Source organism: Pseudorca crassidens, chromosome 9 (assembly GCF_039906515.1).
Source record: "Pseudorca crassidens isolate mPseCra1 chromosome 9, mPseCra1.hap1, whole genome shotgun sequence".
Taxonomy (NCBI): Eukaryota; Metazoa; Chordata; class Mammalia; order Artiodactyla; family Delphinidae; genus Pseudorca; species Pseudorca crassidens.
The window spans coordinates 49067141-49088074 of NC_090304.1; the positions used below are offsets into that span (position 1 = coordinate 49067141).

The window sequence follows — 20934 nt, forward strand, 5'->3', positions numbered from 1 at the left end:
TTGTCTCTGTATCTGGCATTTAGTACTTATTGAGAAACACAAGAAGGTGGTGGTGGTGGTGATGTGTATGTGGATGTGTGTGTGGATGTGTGTTTGTATTTACATTCACCAAATGGTTAATCCATTTAGGATCAAAACCGTGAAACTTTATCCTGAGCATACAAACTATCATAAACTTGGAATCCTTTTTGAAATCTAAGATAGTGGCAGCATCCCCAGGAAAAGAAAACTATATGTGTCTGTCTGATTTATCTCTTTATTATCCACCTATCTATGTCTCCAATGGGATTTCAGACAATATAATACAGGTACACACATTCATCATATGTGCATACAGAAACATGTACACAAACACTTATTAAAAATCTGGAAGAATAAACACCAAAACGCCAACAATAGTTTTTTTAAGGTGACAAGTTTATTGGAGTTTTTATTATATTTTTATTTCTTTTATATTTTCAGAGTGTCTAAGATTTTTGTTTACAGTGATCATATACTGGTTTCCTAATATGAAAAAAATCTGTCTCTTTCTCCCTCTTCTCTCTCTTTCATTCTGTTTCTTTCTTTCAATTTCAATGTCAAGGCACTATCAGGAACTGGGATGACCCTCCAAACAGTTCAAAGTGACCAAAGCCAGCACTGACTCTAGTTTATGCCCCATGCTCTGCTGGCCATCACTCACCTGGGCATAGCAGATTCCATACTGCTCACAATTCTCATCTTCTGGATTCCAGTCCAAGAAATTAGATATGCTCTTTCCATATCCTCTGTACCAAGTAGTCCTGTGTTACTAGCTATAGCTGGAAAAGTCTGGCCGGCCATGTGCCATGCTCTCTACTATACTACCTGCTTCTCTCACTTACCTACCTCTCTTTTGGATGGAGATCTCATTCCTCTCCCATTCATTCCTACTGTACTCCTATAGTGCCCACACCCCTCCTTCCCATTCTGCTTCTTCTGGGAGTGCTGTGCTTGGCTTGTAGGGCTCCTGGGTGGGCCTCTGGAACCATACTCATGCTAAGTACAGCTATCAGGGATGCAGTCTTTACCGAGCTCTCCTATGGTCTTGATCTCTGAGCTTTGATGCTGTGGGCATTCCCTGAAGGGTAGCTCAGAGCCCTGGGAATACATGGTGTTCACTTATATACTCTATTCACTTTCTGTGGACCTACGTTTGACTTAGCCTTGCTTCCTGGCTAGCCACCCGGGCCACTGGCCCTACTCAGTCTCACAATACTTCCTGCTCTTGACTCCCTGGTCTATAACGAACCCTGCTCTTTCTGCCATGAGCTTCTAGGTTTTCTCAGCTGCATTTCTCCATGTAGTGTCTCTCCAGATATCCAGTGAATGTCCCTACTGTTAATTATACTATTTCCCAAACTAGCCACTGTTTGGGAATTACCCAAACATACTCCTGTTGCTACTACACAAGTACAATGGCAAATAGGCCAGGAACTATTGAGATTAAAGCCATCAGTAACATTAACAGGAAATTCCTAAATACAATACTGGATGAGTGAGAAAGGAACTTAAATACCTCCACTAGAAAATGCAAGACTCTGGAATGTCTAACTCACTATCCCACTAGTCTAATATTCCCTCCTCACAATATGGGATTGGGCATCAAAAGAATTTTTTTGAGCCTGCGTGATCTCATTGAACATCAGTTCCCCCACTGGTACAATGGGGGTAACTAATCATATTCCTGCCTAAATCAAAAGATTGATAAGAAAATTGGAAATTAAGGAAAAATTTTCACAGTCTATGAAAATGCTCAGAATACAGTGTATCATCTTTCATTAATGTAGATAAATATAATGGTTTGTGAATTTACTTTCAATCTTTTCTTAAGGATTGCTACTCAGAAGAAAAGAAATTATTTTTTCTCTGTGGTCATTTTGAAGAGGGAAATCCAGGTATGTCTCCTTTCCTAAGATCCAAAATTGTAGGGGATTCTGAAGACGAAATCATGGTTTTAAGCCAGATTATCTAATTGTATTATATTCTTGTATTTATTTTATTTTTGCCTTGCTTAAGCCTTTGGTAAATGTCTTTTAGAAATATCACCCTTATCTCAGAATGCTATAAACTATCAGTGCAAGCAACCATATGAATTTTTTGGACTTGAGAATTGGACTGAATGGTTAAGTAGGAAGTAATAATCCTCCAACCATGACTACCTCAAAGAACTAAAGGATAAAATAATATTGAAAAATAAGGATTGGGAGTATACAGTTCTGCTGCCCCTACTCAGATGGAGATTCTCCAATCAGTTTCATCTTTGAAGGATCAGTTGTGCTTTCATTAAGAATTTTTTTCCTAATACTGTCTTCCAAATTGTTGATATTAAAATCTGAATTGAAGGACCTCCTGTGAAAAAGAAGTTTGATTCCTGACACCTAGGGATCCGAAGTGTGGGTGGTCACATGCAAAAGACGAAGGATACGCTGCCGGATCTCCTTTGTCTTCACTCCATACACGATAGGGTTGAGCACGGGAGGAACAAGCAGATAGGTATTGGCCATGATGACAGGCAGGAGGGAGTCATGCCGCTTGTCAAACCGATGCACCATAGACAACCCAATGAAAGGTACATAGAATATGAAAACAGCACACACATGAGAGACACAAGTACCAAATGCCTTTGCCTGGGCTTCATGTGTCAAGCCCAACACAGTCTTGAGGATAAGCAGATACGACAAGGAGATGAGAAGTGAGTCCAGGCCAATGGCAGAGATGATGACAATGAGGCCATAGATGATATTGACGCGGATGTCAGCACAGGCCAGCTTCATGACATCTTGGTGTAGGCAGTAGGAATGGGAAAGGATATTGGAGCGGCAGAAGGGCAGATGTTTGATGAAGAAAGGCAGGGGTGCCATAAGTGCAACACCCCGTACCACAGCAGCCATGCCGATCTTGGTAACACGAGGCAATGTTAGCACAGTGGCATGGCGTAGTGGGTGGCAGATTGCCACATAGCGGTCAAAGGCCATGGCCAGCAGCACCGTGGACTCCATGCCAGATAAGGAGTGGATGGCAAACATCTGTAGCAGACAAGCATCAAACTGTATGGTAGTGGAATTGAACCAGAAGATGGCCATCATTTTGGGCATGGATGAGGTGGAGATGAGGACATCAAGGCCAGAAAGCATGCAAAGAAAGATATACATGGGTTCGTGTAGGCTATGCTCCGTCCACACAATGTAGATGATTGTCAAGTTACCTAGCACAGCGATAAAGTAGAGGGAGCACAATGGGAAGGCCAACCAGAACTGAGCTTCTTCCAATCCTGGCAGGCCTATTAGAATGAAATATGTGGCACTGGATTCGTTGCCACTGGGATCCACCATAGTGAAGACGCTGAGCTGAGACCGATGCCAGGCAGGTAGAGGCTGGAATACAAATATAAGCCATTGTCAGATCCTCCAGAATTCCACTGCCATTTTTCTTTTCCTCCACCCTGATGTCCTGTTCTCTGACCAGAACTCTAACTTCATTGCCTAACCAAACTCTGATTCTATTCTAAACTCAGCCTAACTATCCTTCATAACTCAAGGCCCAAATGAGCATTCATCCAGTCTTTCTTACTAACCCCACCTCTGAAGTTAATTTTGAAAACAAATGAAATACTAAAGTAAAAATTCTAAGCATTTTAAATCTTTTAGTTCACCAAGGATAGGTTATTGACTAAGTACACATTAGACTTAGATGATAAAAATTCCCATCGCTTCTATCTTATCCTACCTTATGCTCCCCTATGCTTAATACCCACTGTAATTCTAATTATATCATTGGACTATCTTTAAGACTAATCCCAGTCCAACGTAGCAATACTCTAGTAACATAGATTAATGCTGAAATCTAACCTTATCACTAATCCTAATGATCTCACCAATTCTAGCCTTAATTCTATCTTTAACAATAACCGAAGACTTAACTCTAGTTGTTATTTCAAACTTAATGTAAAACTTCATACACCTATTTTATTATGATAACGCTTAATTTAATTAAAATAAAAGACACTAACTTCATCCTGAACTCTAACTATACATTTCACTCTTGCCCAAATGTCCACCCAAAGTCTTACACTTGTTCAGACTGCCCAGTTTATATCATAAAAGGAACAATGACTGCAATGAACGCCAATGGTGTCCCACTCAGATTCCCTTCACCAAGTCAATGCATCTATATCCCATTTGCAGTGAGTGTTGAGTACTAAAGGCTCAGAGTTCTCCCTTTCTACAGAAAATTTCCTTGATCAAATGAGAGGCACTTCACCCAGGAAGTTATGTTATCCCCACCAGAGCACATCTAGAAGTCAATGAGTGCCTAACACAAAGATACAAAAGGCCAGCCTTCTTGTCTTCAGGTGGGACCAAAGCTGTGATGTAATGTGTGCTTCAGAGCTTCTTGAGGAACCAAAGCTGAAGCTGGTCTCCAACTGAGACCACAGCCTCACATAATTTTCTTTCCCTGCTCTATCCTATTACCCTCACTCATCTTCTCATGACAATATACCCTTTAAACAAGAATTTCTACCTCAAGCTCTGTTTCTAGGGGACCCACCAGGCTTAAGAGAGTGGGACTGACACAGAGGACTAAACCTGAAAGATGATGGCATTAAAAGCACTGGAGGAACAATCAATCCTATACCAGGGTTCCAATATCCTTGAATCTGGCTATGAAAGTGATGGATATAAGTACAGATTGCTGAGGTGGGAAATGTCAGATTTGAGTTTTCTCAGATCATATCTCTCTGTTGAAACAACTACAGAGTTAACTAACTTCCTCCCTTTTTTCCTTTCCTCCATTCACAAATATCCACATGCTCCTACTATTTATTAGATTATATAATTGTAGTTACACACACTATATATGTGTACGTATTCTCTCTCTCTCTCTCTCTCTCTCTCTCTCTATATATATATATATATATATAGCTGTCTCCTCTTCCCATTAGGAAAATAGTGACACTTATCGCTAGGGTATATTTAAGATAATTTTATCTTGGTAAGAATAAAAGAAGGGTTAGGTTCTTAAGATCTGGCCCTTGACAACTGGGGTAGGGGCTTCTGCACGGGCTACCAGACAGCAGTTGAATGCACAGAAGAGTTCATGGGCAGCATCAGGAGGGGCTTACACTATTCACTGGGCTCAGGATGTGTTGATGGTCTTTGTTCCACTGTTGAGCTGTCACCCAGAGGGTCCCTCAGACACAAAGGAGAAGACACTGGGAGCATGAGTTTTAGAACAGAGAGTGACAGAGTTCAAACAACTGGAGGGAGAAGATATAAGGAGCCATGCTTAACCAAGAACTTCAGGCTAAGAGGCCAAAGTCTTCCGTGTCACTTAAATCTTCTGTACTGACCTCTCCGTAGCATATGACACTGTGATCAGTTCCTTCCTTCTTAAAATTTCTCCTTGTTCCTTCTGCTTCTCCTCATCTCTCTCTGATTACTAGTTCTTGGTTCTTTCTGGGTGTTCAGCCTCCTCCACTTGACCCTTAAGCGTACTTTTAAATGATAATGCTCTCAGAATTTTATCCTCAGATCTCTTCTCTCTATATACACTCTCCCCGGGCCATCTCATCTCCTTCAGTAAACCCATTATTTACGTATAAACTATTGATTCCCAAATCTACTTGGGAAGGCCTGAATTATCTTTTGTGATCAGATCCATAATTCTAGTCACTAAAAGAGTCCACTGAGTTGTGTCTCAAGCACATCAAACTCTCCATGGCTGAAGATCAAAGTCTTCCAGAGGCAGTATTGTATAGCTTAATGTTAAGAGTATGAGCTCTGAAATCGATCCTGGATTCGAATCCCAGTCAACAACTTTGTTAGCTGTGTGATCTGGGGCAAATCATTTAACCTTTCTAAGCCTCAGTTTCTTTATTGTTAAAATGAGGATAACAGTCACTGCCTAATAGAAGTCAAGGTGAGGGTTAAATGAGATGAGTGTAATGCTTTTAACACAATGCCTGGAACAAAGTAAATATGCAAAAAATTATATCTGTTGTTGTTAACTGTTTTCCTGTAGTGTTTCTTTTTTTCTCTTAAGGTGGCCTAAACAGACACATGAGCTAAATACCCTGATTCTCATGGCCATGACCCTAGTGTTAACTTTGTCATCGGCACAAGCCCAATAATCTTCTACCCACATGAAATCAGGTCACCATTTATTGTTTAAAAAATACCTTTGTAAGCTCCAAATTAATTCTGAAATAAAGACTAAACTACTAAGGTGGGACAAAGCTCTGTCTTTCAGCATTCGGCCCTAGTTTCTCTCTCACCACTCCTCACCATGGTCCCTATGCTCCAGGCACGCTGGAATACATGCCATTTCATAAATGTAGCATTGATCCCATGCCTCTGTGTCTACTTGTCTTTTTTACTTCTCTTCCCTTTGTCATGGCCCTCCCAGATCTCCCTCCTTAAGTTCCCACTGGGCAAAATCTTATCTTCCACATCCTGGTTTACTGTCTCTTTCCTATGCACTTTCTTAAGCCTCTTTCCCTTGGGTATGATTAAATGTTTCCTGCTCTGTACTCCCAAAGAAATTTGTTCAGGTCTCTTTTTATGCATTTACCATCCTGAACTGGAATTATTGCTATGTTTATTTCCCACTAAATTATTAATTCCTTAATGTCAGGGACCCTATCATATTGATTAATTAGTGTTTAGTTACTGTTGGTTGAAAATAAACATTATATTATAAAAGAAGTTTTATCAAAAGAAGAATTCCTCAATAAGTGTCTAACAAGGGTAGCACAGCCAAGGGGTAAGAAAGACTGCCATTTGTCTGAACTACAGAGATTTTTGAGAAGAAATGAAGACTGTTTGGACGGTTAGGGCATGGTGGTCATAAGTTCAGAACAAGAAACTTTAGAGTCAAACAGAAAAGACCTTTCTTACCCAGGGAGCCAGAGGGCATGAGAATGGGCATGTGGAGAACAGGGCAAGTGCAAAGCCTTGGCTCTAAATAAATGCAAAGTGGGCATGCAGCATAGTCTGTGCCCAAGAGAGGGGGTGACCTAGGATCCCTGACTGGAGACATTAGCAAAAAGGCTCTAGTGCTCCAGAGGGTCAGATATCAATACCATCCAGAAATTTTACATGGACAGACAAGGTAAAGCTGGGCAATTCCCAGGATAAAAATGTGCTGCCTTAGGAAACATACTGCGGAAGAATCATGGGTTGGCACATTCAACCCTATTACCTAGGAGGGTAAAGTGACGTGTTGAGCAGAACCCTGGGACTGGAAATGAGAGTCTCGGGTCTAAGTAAACGCAGAGGACATTAATAACCTCATTGTGTTGCTGCAAAATTAATGAGGTCAGGAATGTCAAAAGATGTCATAAAACAGCATCACAGGGTACAAAGCACTTTTTTTCATATTTCCATAAAAATGGGGAATAAGTCTCTGAAAATGTCTGAAGTTTCCAAAAACTTTTTATCCCCCTTCCATCTGTCACCTTAACTGCCACTTCGCCTCAAGCACACACTTATACACACACACACACACACACTAACTAGCAGCCAGTCTCTCACAATGGCAAAGACTAAGCACTGAGATGAAGCTACTGAAACACAAAGCTGAAGCACTGAGATTCAGCCGGCCTGGAAGGGAGGCACCTCCACAGCACGAAGTGGGCAGTTCTCACTGGAGGTCAAATCAGGATGGACCTCAGAAGGCGGCAGCGGGAGAGAAATGAAGGAATAGAGAGGGGAGCCAACCGGAGGACCCAAGCATCACCCTTCAGACTGTCCAGCCCTGAAGCACCCTCATCTCCCACAGTCCTGCCAGCTGACTACCAGCCTGAGCAGCTTTTAGCAATTAGAACCATAGCACACACCCAGATAACATTTGGAAGCTCTGAAGGAAACTGGAGCTAAATCACTCTATTTTGAAAACAAAACATAATCAAGGAAAAATAAACAAAGAGAGGGGTCTTTTTCTTTATTAGAAAGCCTGCACTGCCTTAACCCCCAGGGAGTAGCCCTGTGCTTGAGATTTTCTCTGAAAAGTCACACTATTTTAGCAAGTCTCAGGAAGTTTATTGGAGAACTGTGAAGAACATCTTAGACCTTTCTTGAGGACGGGGCATCAGGAGCCTCCAGTGATACAGAATAGAAATCTACATTGAGGCCTTCAATCCTCCCCATTCCTTCCCCCTAGCCTCTAGGACTCTGTCCCCCAGTGCCCTCACAGCCCCCATACCAGCCCATCTTCACATTCTTTCCCAGAGCTCTCTGAATGCCTTCCATCTCAGACACGTGTGGAAAAGCAGTCAGGGATACAGACCCATAAGAACAATGAGGTCACTGCCAGCATTGATTCTATTGTTTTTAGGATTATAACAGAAATCACTGAATACCTACAGAATGCCAGACACTATATAAATATTATCTAACCCAGGAGCAATTCTGCATAATAGGACTTCTTTGTATCATTTCTACATTATAGGTGTAAAAACTGAGTCCCCAAGAAGTTAAATAATATTCCCAGGGTTTAGTAGCTGACCGGTAAAAGAGATATTTGACCTAGACTGTTCAATTCCAACACCTGTACATTTTCCCTTTAACCGGCTTTGTGTTGCAACTTCTGAAAACAAATAAAATCTGCCCAAGAGGCAGGGTAGAAGAAGGGCTTGGTAAGTAGGACACCTGGCCCAGCTAGACTCTTGGAAGGGAAACCAAGAGGGCAATAAAGAGGAACCTCCTGGACTGGGACTTGGGTGCTCTCCCCTTTTCAGCCTCAACTCCTCTGGCTGTGACTTGGGAAGGGCCCACAGTGGAAAGTAAAAAGGTTTATCCTCTACTGAGTACTTTCTTCTCAAACAATAGAGGCCTCTCATCAACCTGTCAGGCAGGTAACATTAATCCCATTTGACAGATAAGGATGTTGAGGGTTAGTTAGAGCTCTCAGCTTCAAATCCATGTGCTTTCCAATAGGCCAAGCTACTGCCCTGCCCCTTTCCCAGTTTCCTTTTGAATAAACCAATGGTTTTTAAGGATTATTTCAATGTTAATCTCCAAAGAATCCAAAATTTGGTCCAGAAGGCCTCTCTAAGACTCAGGACACCTGACCAGGTCTCCCCACTTAGGTTCAGTGGCTAAACACACAGAATGTTCCATGCCGAGAGCAGTGGGGTAGGGGCCTCTTGTGCCCCTGCCAGCCTCTATGGGAACACCTGGAAGAAAATGTCCTTGGAGGGAAGCCCAGGAACACCTGGGAACCCCTGGCTCTTACTCCCAGGCCCAGAGAGGGAAGGCAGACCTCAGGGGTGATGCTGTGGCTGGCAAGGATGATCAGAGCTCATCACTCAGTTCATGGAGAGGGAGCCCTTCTCTTAACACTCCATGAGGGTGCTGGCCCCAGAATCATATCCACCCCAAGTCATCTGCATCTTCTGTCCCTCATACCTTGCTTGGATTTGATAATGCAGATGAACCCTTATAGGGCCTTGGCCATTCTTTTTAGAATGGCCGCGAGGAGATTGGAAAGATGAGAGATTGCAATTTCTGACTCACAAAAAGCAGTGTGAGGTTCCCACTCCCACTCTCCTCACTCAAGTCAGCCTGGCCCTCCAAAATCACCCCCAGGCAAGCTCCAGGGGTCCAGGGCCCTGCTGATCCATTTCCCAGGTAGAACCAGAGCCAAAAAGATTCCCACACACCTTCAAAATTTGACCTAGTTATCAGGGCCCTTCTAGGCTTCTCTGAGTGTTGCCTACATGCGGTGGAAAAGCCTGATCTGGGACTTTGATTGGTACACTGATTTCTTTTTTTTTTTTCCCAAAATTATTGACTGAATGACTACGCCAGACTCCGTGCTAAGCACTGGAGATACTGAAATACAGAGTAAACAAGTCATGGTTCAGCCCTCCAGTGGTGGGGAGACATTAAGACAAATATGCAGCTATCATAACATGTTGTGTGTGATAAATGCTAGGACAGGGGTAAGGACAAGAGCCTCGGGAACAAAGCAGACAATAGCTCACCAAGTCATCAGGCTCAGAGGGCTTCCCTGAGGAGGTGACATCTGAGCCAAGACTTGCAGGGCCAGTCACAGTTAAGCTGGCAGGGTTGAGGGCGTGGGGACAGCAGCATTCAGTGAGATGACAAAACACATTGAGCGCCTACTATGTGCCCAAACCTGGAGATAAAACAGTGGATAAAACAGCAAAGATCACTGCTCTCATGGAGCTCAAGCACTGGGAGAGCCATAACAGAAGGTAAAGAAATAAGCAAGAACATTTCAGGTAAAGGTAAGTGCACTGAAGGTAAGACAGAGTGATGGATAGAAAAGGACAGAGGCGAGGCACCCTTATGTGAGAAGCAGGTCAGTGAAGGCCTCTCTGAGGCAGTGATATATGAGCTGAGAGCTGGGTCATGAGAAAACACCAGCCATTCTAAGATCGAGGCAAAGAGTGTTTCAGGCAGAGGAGGCAAGAGAAAAAGGTCTTCTGCTTTGGGGGTTCCCAGAAGGAAGAAGGTCAAGGTGGCCCATGTATCAAGAGCACAGGAGAGTTGTAAGAGATGAGGTCAGAGAGGAGGGCAGGGGCCAGATCGTGTAGGGGCTTGCAGGACATGGCAAGGAGCTTTGATTTAATTCTGAGTGACTTGGGGGAATTTAAGCAATAGACCTGACCTAATTTGTTTTCAAAAGTGCATTCTGGCGAACGCAAAGACCCAGAGAGAAAGAGAACACACGCTGTTTGAAAAGCTGCAAGTGGTTCAGTGGGAAGAGGGGGGTGGGAGGTTAAACGAGTGCAAGGCAGGGGCAGTCGCAGTAGGGACACAAAATCCACTGTTTAAATGGGCTGAAGACTGAACCCTGATCCTAGACACAGACAGGGTCAGGATCAGAGCCCCGGGAAGATTGCTAAGTCTCCGTCTCAGCCACAGCCCGACTCCTGATGCAAAGTACAACATGAGCCTGGACCCCATTCAGAGCCCACAACCCAAACAGAGCTATGGTCTGACCCCTGATCACAAAGTGAGCTTTGACCACACTAACAACCTGAGTGGGACTGGCTGTGTTCTCACACTGAACCCCAATCAAACTCTAGCTCAGTCCCAGCCCCATCTGTTCTCTGCCCCCATCACTTTCATTTAGGCCAATTCCCACCAGGCTCTACATGGGCACCCCAGTAAACCGATCACTAGAAAATTTCTTGAAAACTGCCGAGGAAGCATCCAACACCACCCATGCTTCCCTTCACCACACGAACATAGAAATTGCTAAGTCTGTCTGTCCTTTGAGTCAGGGACCTCCTTTACATCCCCGGTCCTACCCCTGGACTTCTGGTTCTTCCAGGCCTGGTTTCTCATTCACTCAGCAGGGCTAATGAGGGACCCCTAGCTGCAAGAAACCCACACACCCAGACTCACCCCCAGTCTCCTGCATTCACCTCAACTGCGCTGAAGGAACGTGTGCCCTTTTCTCCAGGACTCTTCCAGAAGCAGTCTGGCAGGCTGCACTGAAGGGCAGCCCTCTCTGTCTCCGCCCCCTCCTTTGAGTCTCCCACATCAGACTTTTTCATTCTGTCATACCTCCTCCCTCCTTTGGCTTCTCCCTGCTGGGGGGCAGGGTGCTGCCAGAGGGTCTATCAGCAGCTACCACTTGTAGCCAACTGTGGGGCTGGTGTCCTTCTTGGCTTCTGTGTTCTGGGAAGGTGTGCTTGGAGGACGGGGAAGGAGGGGCAGTGGGTAGAGGGGTCTCTAGAATCCTCCCCAGATGGGCCCTGTGCCAGCTGGGATATTTCTGCCAGTTCCCATGTGAAGTTAGACAGAGTGAATGGGTGAGGAAAAACTAGAAGAAACTCATGTGTGTGGCCATGGCCTTTGCGAGGAGTTTTCTCCAAGTTTCTTACCAGGCTTATCAAACTCAGCCAGAGGAAAAGCAGGGTGTACTTTCAGGGGAACCCCAAGATTAAGTGCCAACTCATCGCCTTCCTGAAGCTTTCCCTGACCTTCTTTCCATTGGTGGTGCCGCTTGGGTCCTTGCTGGGCCTGGATTCCAATGGACCCACCTGCCTTTCCCCAGAGCTCTAGGGCTGCGTCTTCTTTGTCCCCCAGGCTCTGGGGACTGTCTCTAGCTAATGCATAACAGGGATCCCTGGGGACCATGCCTCTGCCTTCCACTCCCTGGCCTTGAGTTCCTGAACTTCTTGTTGAGGAAGGAGGACGTGGTTTCCTTAACCCTCCCTTACCTCCAACCCCAGCCATATAAGACATCTGTTTTTCTCTTAAGGGCAAAAATAGTGAGAGGACATTTTAGAGAGTTAGGGAACAGTTTGAATGTGAAACGAAATACCTCGCATATTTAAATGTTTTTAAAAAGTCTATTAATAAAGCAAAGTAAATTTTAGTTGGTTTCTCCTTATGTTTTACTCATCAGTTTCACAACTACAAGTTTAAATTCACAACACAGTGCATGCTGATTTAGACTATGTAAAATTAGACAATGTCAAATCAGGCCATTCCGACTCAGACCGCATCAAAACTAGTGATTACCTGATCTCCAAGTACCTGTAAACCTGCAGCCTGACATTCACTGCCATCACCCTGGAGCCATCTCTGCTGCCTCCTTCAACCTCCCATAGACTTAGACGATGTGAAGACTTAAAAAGTGATACCCTAGGGACTTCTACTTCTGGCCAAGACAGAATAACAGGAAGTAACATCTACCTGAAGGAACCTAAAATGGACAATATACATAAAACAATACTTTGCAAGATACTGGATATCAGGCAATGAAGGACAATGAGCCCTGCAGCCTGGGAAACAAATGAGGTGAACCTGGGGTTTCCCCAACTTACTGCCTTGAGAGAGGTTCCCTGCTGCAGGCCAGGGTAGGAGAACCCAGGCAGAATCCAGAGGACACCTTAAGTTAGGGCCGTGGAGCTGAGAGTCCAGGAAGCTCCAGCTAGCTAGAGTTTGAAGACCAGGTATTGGAGGTGAGAGATCTACACAGAGAAAGAACTCCAGAGACATGTAGAGGGCCCTCTGCAAGATTCCAGCTGAGTACTGAGCCCACATGCACGTGAACAAACTACCTAAAGCTGGGACAGAGCCACCTGGAAAGATGAGAGGTAGCACCACCACCCAGTGTTCACACAGGGCCAAGGAGAGTGACTGTTTCCACCAGCCAGACTGGAAAACTTCAAGATTCACAGGGCGTTGAGTAGAGATTACAGAAGGATCCTGCCTCCATAGTGGGGAATAATTAACCAAATATTATCTATAGGATAATGTTGGGTTTAGATCATAATTGATCATTAATGGGTGGGGAAAGTACTTTGTTGACTTTATAAAGGAGCACAGGTCAAACTAAGGACTATAATTTATAGAGACAGGAAAAAGAGATGAGCGTGGATGGGGTGGGGAATGGGAGGGCTGGGGAGGGATAAGTCAATTTATTTATCTTAGGTAAACCGGAACTCACTCACCCTCTCCTTCTCTCCAAGGGGTCCCAGCCAAAGAGCCATTGAGCACATTATATGTCAGGCCCCAGAGACAAATAAAACTAGTGTTGTCCTCAAGGGAGACAGACAACTATGTATATGGATATTTCAGTTCTGTGATGGAAGATAAACAGACAGCTATCATAAAACTATTTAAGCTCTATGACAGAGGGATAAACATCCAGTTGGAATGCAAAGCTTTAAGTTTTATGACAGAGGGAAACAGACTCTGCGGGAGCCTAGGGGAAGCCCTTAATTTAGTCTGGCAGTTAGCCGACTTTTCCAACAAGCAACAATGACCCCAGTCACCCCCAGTTATCCAAGTAAAGAGATTCTGGAGGAACAGAGATTTCCCAAGATCTCCTGAGAAAGAAGGCCATGAGTTAATCTAAAGCCAGTGATACTGCAACCTGGATAAGGGACTAGCTCCTGGCCTTGACACAACAGGTTGTTATGAAAGGTGAAGTCTGCTGTGCTTTGAAAATTCCCTGTAATGCAATAAACATATCTCATTTTATCAGTTTTATTATTAAAACCGTTGCCACCAATGTGTATTGATTACTTTCTATTTTCCATGTGTTTTCACACCTATTATCCTATTTAATCCCCACAACCACCCAACCAGAGCTACATTATATCTCCTTTTTACAGCACTTAGAGTTTCCAAAAATTACTGAGGTGCAGTAGGCTAAGTAACTTGCCCAAATATTAAAGCTAGTGATCCTAACGTCTACTGCATCTAATTCCAACCGCACAATGTCTCTTTTCCTAATACAGTTATCTACCATGTCTAAAGGAATTTCTTGGCAAGGTTGTGCTGTCTTTGAATTTCATTTGTAAATTTGAACATCATTTGTAAATCAGACACCAGCACAGGAAAATAAATGTCAATTTGTCTGAAGCTTTGTGAAAACACTTTATTAAGAGACAAAGAGTTGTTTTAATAACAATAAGTCAGGACAGCCACATGTGGCAAAACTGGTGATGCACTGCACAATACGGGAGCACCATTCACGTGGACCATGGTGCGGACAATGTTTCCTAAAGCTGTACAGTGAGACAACCATGAATATGATCATTTCTTGCATATTTACAACACTTTGAAGTCTACAAAGAACATTCATAGGGTTTAAGCTTTGCAACATCACTGCTATTGTAGTTTCTCATTATACGGAAGAGGAAACAAAATCCAGAGAGGTAATGCAGTATGTCACTTTATGATATTTCCAGGACTTTAACCTTATAAGTCGTACTTCAGTGTTCTTCCTTCTGCCTCAAATGAGCGTACATTGTTCTCTACCTATAATTCTTCAATGTGAACGTTTTTGACCTAACAAATTTCAAGAGCTGGAAGTTAAGTGAGTCTACGTGGGGGGGGGGCGAGACCCCTGGGGGGGTGGTGACAGAGTCTTCACAATGTCTCCTATTACTCTCCTTCACACCCAACCCCCATTCTCGTTCACTGATTCCCCAAAGGGATTAAAAGAAACTCCCTACTATCAAGGACACCTAAACATATTTAGTAGATTAGCAAGAAAGCCAAGGGAGAGGGGAAGATATGTGATTTGCTACTGAAGGCCAGCAATTTAGGGAGATCAGTGCCTCCAGAAGGGTGGGAGGAAAGAAGGGAAGAAGTCACAGAAGCACCTGAAATCCTTGTGGTCAGGATGAAGAAGGTATGGTCTGCCTATTGAGAAGATAACCACTGTGCTTTTCTATCAGTCCCAGAGACTGAAACATAATCCCAGGCTGAGCCCAAGCCAAGAAACTGGGCCTCTTTGAGTCATGGCTCCCAAATATGGAAATTATTTCAATTTCCTACCTCCATCCTGATATATACACACATTCTTCAATCAGTGCCCAGGAACACAGAAGTTATACCCATCTTGTGTCATATAATCCATACCCAGTGCACAAAGGAAATACTCCCTAAAACACAATAATCACAAACAAATCATACACACACACACCCCCTTGTACACATATCTTTTTTTTCACATATCCTTCAGACATTATATTCTACTGACATATGACTAAAGACATATATATTACACAAATGGATTTCATATCACAAATAAGATGCACAACAGATATACGCCCAAAGGTAAACACCACACATGCCAAAAGGCACAGCATCCCAACACTACACATTCCACACACTCATGCATATTATATATTCCACATTGTTATGAATATGTAACATTGTACATTTACATATTACAGATATGAAGGAAAAAAGAGGCAGCATTCTCATCAGATACACATAAAGATATTGTCCATCATTCTCACATAGATGCACATCACATACCAACTAACAGAGGCCACATAAACATAATAAACGTACAGAGACATTATTTATGAAGTGTATACACACAAGGACACAACTATCACACAGACCAAAACACAACTGGCACATGTTCTATGTACTGACACGCACACACTAAAAATACATATAGTCACATAAACACACATGCTCACAGCCACAACCAGGATAAACATCACCCTTTAGGAAAAACAGTCTCCAATAGAACCACATAGATGACATTGACATTGGCAGATTCCACATAAATACACTCACATGCATACAGAAAAGTAACATTTCATGTGAGCTGTTTCTTCGTTTGCTACCGTCTCCCTCCCTCCAATTACTATCACCCAAATACCTTCATTAACCCCTAAAAATGGCTGTGTAACCACTTTGGGGTCCAAGAAAGAAGCTTTATAGCTAACACAGATTCACTGACATGGATACATGGAAGCAAAATAATTAAAATCATATATCAAGACTGGAATGAATCCTGAGGTATGTCATTTACAGCCTTCTCATGTCAGTACTGGGTGTATTTTCTAGTTGGGAGAGAGGAATACAGCAAGGCCACCATAGCAGAGAGACTAGGGTGATCATTCACCAGGATAACCTGTCCAAACTGTCGTAAGTCTTTCTGTATTGACACATTCCTGGAGACAGAAATTCAAGGTCTATTTAAGTAGCTGGGAGCAGACATCCCAGTGGGTTGGATGTGCCAGTCACCAAGATGTTCAACAGGACCCAAATCCTGCCATCTTTGGTAGAGACTGAGGACACTGAAGAGATTATCCTGCTCATCTGCCGTCCTATAAGAATGTATGGAGGCCCTGTGAATGAATCTCCTTGGTTTTGGCTCCATAGACTATAGCGTTAACCATGGGTGGTAGTAGTAGATAGATAGATATTAGCCGTAATCACACGGAGAAGGGAAGTGGGGCCACCCAGCCTGTGTACCACCGAGAGCCTGATGAGGGGCACATAGAAGACCAGCACAGCACAGAGATGGGAGATGCAGGTGTTGAAAGCCTTGAGTGCTGCCCCCCGAGAGGACAGCTCCAACACTGCCCTCAGAATGAGGATACAGGAGAAGCCCGGGAAGAGAGAGTCAACGTCCATGACCGCAAGGATGATGAAGAGCCTGTACACCACACTGACCGTGGTGTCAGTACAGGACAGCTTCATAATATCTTGGGGCAGACAGAAGGAGTGTGTGACAGTGTGTGTTTGGCAGTATGACAACTGCTTCAGGATGAAGGGCAGGGGGAAGAAGAATACAAATCCTCTGGTCAGGGCAGCTAGTAAGATCTTGGTGACCGTGGTGACCGTAGGCCCTGTGAGCACAGAAGCATGCCGCAGTGGGTGGCAGGTGGTCACAACGTAGTCAAACGCCATGGCCAGCAGGACAGCTGACTCACGGCTGACAGAGCATGGATAAGGAACAGCTGGGCCAGACAGACGTTGAACTCGGCCCGTCAGGAAGAGGCTGGCCATCTTGGGCATAAGAATGGAGGAGAGGACTAGGTAAATGCTAGAAAGCACAGCCAGGAAGAGGTACATGGGCTCATGAAGGCACCTTTCCACACGGATGATGAGGACAATGGCCAGGTTGCCCAGGGTGGCCAACACAGTGGGAAAACCAGCCAAAAGTGGACATTAGGTCCCAGGCCCCAGGCCAGGGATGCCCACCAGCAGGAAGTATGCTGGGTAGACCAGAGTTCCATTTGGTGTGGCCATGGCAGGAATCAAGAATCAAGGTTTCTGCATCCCAAGTCCAGGGTCTATGAAAGGGAAAAGGAGAAATCACTCAGTCATGGCTCAGAGGAGAGAAAGACTTATTAGGAAAGGACACTGAAACAGTGAGGGCAGCAAACAAAGACTAAGTACTTCTGGTAATTCTGAACTCCAGCCTCCTTCTGCTCTAATACCTCCCTGGGGGTCCCATTAATCTCAGTGTATGAAGCCCACTCAGAACACATGTGCAACAGCTCTTCATTTCCAGAGCTGATGTTTCTGACCACAGACACTGCTCTTGGCTACTTCCACAACAGAACTGCCAGGCTTGCACAGATCCTTCCAGATCCCAGCTTTTCTAGTGCATGTTAGGGTTAGGGTCTGTCTGAGTTCAGAGTTTGAGGTTCAGTCTGTGGTTGCCTTTAAGACTCACTCTAATCTGATTTTAGGATGGGAAGCAGGGGGTCAGTCTGAGCCTAGATTTCAAGAGATAGGTTTGTGTTTCAGCCTGAGTACCGTTTCTCAAAATTCCTTGATAGAATCATCTGAAGTGGTTATTGAAAACACTATCTCTCCAGGTCCTACTCCAGGCCCAGAGAATAAGGTTTTCCCGGGAAAGGGTCCAGAAATCTGGTTTAAAAAACAATAAATCCTTTCTCTCCAGGTGATTTTTTTTTTTTTTTTAATCAGAACAATTTGGGAAAAGCTTTCTGGTCTTCTGGGAGGTAGGGAGACAGGAGTGAAGAAAGACTATCATTTCTAGCCCCCAGCAAAGAAAGGAATATAGTCTTTCATTGGGATCTCTCAAGGCCCACATGAGAGTCAGTCCCAGATTGTGCTTGGCTGGGCTGTGACATGGAAACCAGATACAGCTGAGACATGAAAAGAAAATCAGTCTGTGTTGTCACCAGTGCTCTGTGGTATCCACAAGCACAACCTCCTTCCTCCACTACCCTCCCTGGGGAGCACAGAACACCCCAAGGTCAATTTCCTTTCTCTACACAGACCACTCTGTGGTCTCCCCTCCCCTCTCCTTTCCTCCCCACCCTGGGCTAAGCCTGGCACACTCACCAACAATGCTTCCGCCCCAGGCAGCTGCCCTTATATAGCTTCCCTGGGGGCCCTAAGGAGCGTGAGGGATGATGAACAGTGCACTACGCCAGGCTCCCTGGGAGCACCGCTCCGCTCAGGTGCTCAAGTAAATCTGAACCCAGACTCCTACCCTGGGGGGCTGCATTCTGTTACTAGTCTAAGGCCACCTTAGGAGACTAGAGGTAAGGGTAATGCAGTGGAGGTGAGGGATAACCTGCACTGGAAGAAAGGAGCTACTGGAATGGAGGCGTGGGCGCACACCTAAAAGCACACAGACGTGAATACGCCTGCTCACTCTCAGAGGCACTATCCTAGGGGATCCAGCCCTGTGCTCAGGCACTGCCTCTCGCTTCTTGATGCTGCCCCCTTATGGTAATGTAGGCAAATTGCAGCCTCGTGGCTACTTGGGCATTGACTGAGGTTGATGAACCGAGGACCTAACTTACCTTGAATGTGAGCTCCTGCCACTGCACTACGGCTGCTCCTTAGCTCACACCCCTCTCCCTAATAAGCCAACTCTTTATCCCTCGGGCTGCTAATAATAGCTCTCCTGCCCCCCGCCCCCAAATGAGACAGTGTAGAATGGTTGTTTAAATGTGGGGCTCTATCAGGAAACAGACTTATGTCCAAATCTGGGCTCAATCACATACCATCCTTAGCCTCAGTTTGATGTGAAAAATAAAATGAGATACTAGCAATTCTCCAGTAAATTACTGTGTTCATTATTATTGCTCAAAACAACTGGAAGGGCCAATGAAATAGAAGGAAATCCAGTTGAGATAGTGCTACAACAGCCAAAGGAAGAAAATACATTGAGGGGGAAGAGTGGACAGCAGTGCAGAAGGCTGCTTAGAGATCAAATAGTATGAGGACTGAAAATAAAAAGCCACTGGTTACCTTGGGAAGAACTGTTGAGGTGCGTTGGTATGAGTGGAGTCCTGAATGCAGCAGAGTGAGGAGTGAGTGAGTTGGGAAGAAATGGAGAAAGTGGATGTAGACCACTATTTTGAGAAGTTTGTACGTGAAGAGAAGGAGTGAAATGGGCAATACATGAAGAATTGATAGCTCTAAGGAGAGTTTTAAAATTTGTATTTTGGAGCTTAAACACAAGTAAATGTCAACAGGATGAAGTTAGTAGAGAGGCTCCCTGTCCTTTATTTCTCATATTCCTAGTGGAGTTCATTAACGCTGTGACCCAGGTAAACCCTCTGTCCTTCCCCCTCTATATAGTGACCATGAGAAATTGTAATTGCTCCCATAGCATCACCCAAACAGGCAAAACCAATATCCTGAACTCCAGACATGGTAATGTCTATTGGACATCACTATTTAAGCATCCTTCAGGTACCTCAAACTCAGTGCCTCCAACTAAGTTCATTATCTCTGATCTGCAGTCTCTGCCCCCAATCTGTATTTTTTGTTCCCTGTCACAGAAATGACTCTGTTGCCCCAGCCAGGAACCTAGAAGCCTTCATCTCTGCCTTCTCCCTCTCTCTTACCTCTCTCTGATCCCATCCAATCAGTCACCAAGTTCTCTTTAATTTACATCCTGGATATCTCATGAATCAGATTATTTTTCTCCATCCCCTTTGCCTCCTAACCAAGATAATCTCTTGCCTAGACCATCAGAATAACTTGTTCACTGGTCAGCCTCATTGAAGATCTTTCCTACCAATTCACTGTCCACACTGTGGCCAGTGTGATCTTCCAAACACAAATCAGTTCATAGCATTTCCCCATTGACTTTAGAATGAAAAGTTGAAGTTCACACTCCATAACCCAATTCTTAAACCTTCTTGTGCAATCTCAGTGCACATTTCCACCCTATCTTCAACCATTCTACCTCCCTTTTTGCATGCCAAGTAGCAGGCACACTGAAATTATCCCCCTGCTTCAATGTACCATGCTTTCTCTCACCCTTCAGCTTTCGCATATGTTTTTCCCCATGGTAAAAATACTCATCTTACTTCCTGTTTTTCTTAATTCTTAGCTTTCAGATATCTGTTTAAACAACCTTCCTTAGGAAGATCTATTCTGGGTCCTAATCTTGATGTAATCACTTTACTTTTTTTCCCTTTGTTTCACTTAAAGACTTTAATGTTATGAGATTAATTATTCTTCATAGTTCCAAACAGAGCATATCCTCCTATTTTTATAGCGGGGGATGGACACTGATGTGTACGTTTAATAGGGGAGGTTTACATAGACTTCTTTCATTCACTCTTAATACAGAAATTATTGGTCCTCTTATTGATGTTCACTCATAACTCACAATTCAGTTACTTCAATTGAGTCATGTCTAATGGGCCGGTCCCCTTAAATTTTTATT

At 44.1% G+C, this 20934-nt stretch overlaps 2 protein-coding genes across 2 annotated transcripts; both read right to left on the reverse strand.

Moving 5' to 3' along the window:
* Nucleotides 1-422: 422 nt before the first annotated feature.
* Nucleotides 423-11466, reverse strand: LOC137231310 (olfactory receptor 51E1). The gene is made up of 2 exons (XM_067751801.1): nucleotides 11400-11466; nucleotides 423-3395 (listed from the first exon to the last, which is right to left on the reverse strand). The coding sequence occupies exon 2, from the start codon at nucleotides 3351-3353 to the stop codon at nucleotides 2400-2402; it is 954 nt and encodes a 317-aa protein (XP_067607902.1). The 5' UTR covers nucleotides 3354-3395; nucleotides 11400-11466; the 3' UTR covers nucleotides 423-2399.
* Nucleotides 11467-16588: 5122 nt separating this feature from the next.
* Nucleotides 16589-17516, reverse strand: OR51D1 (olfactory receptor family 51 subfamily D member 1). Its single transcript, XM_067751674.1, is given in 6 exon segments — nucleotides 16589-16681; nucleotides 16683-17197; nucleotides 17200-17249; nucleotides 17251-17404; nucleotides 17407-17431; nucleotides 17433-17516. Coding segments are annotated over 6 exon segments (921 nt in total).
* Nucleotides 17517-20934: the final 3418 nt, after the last annotated feature.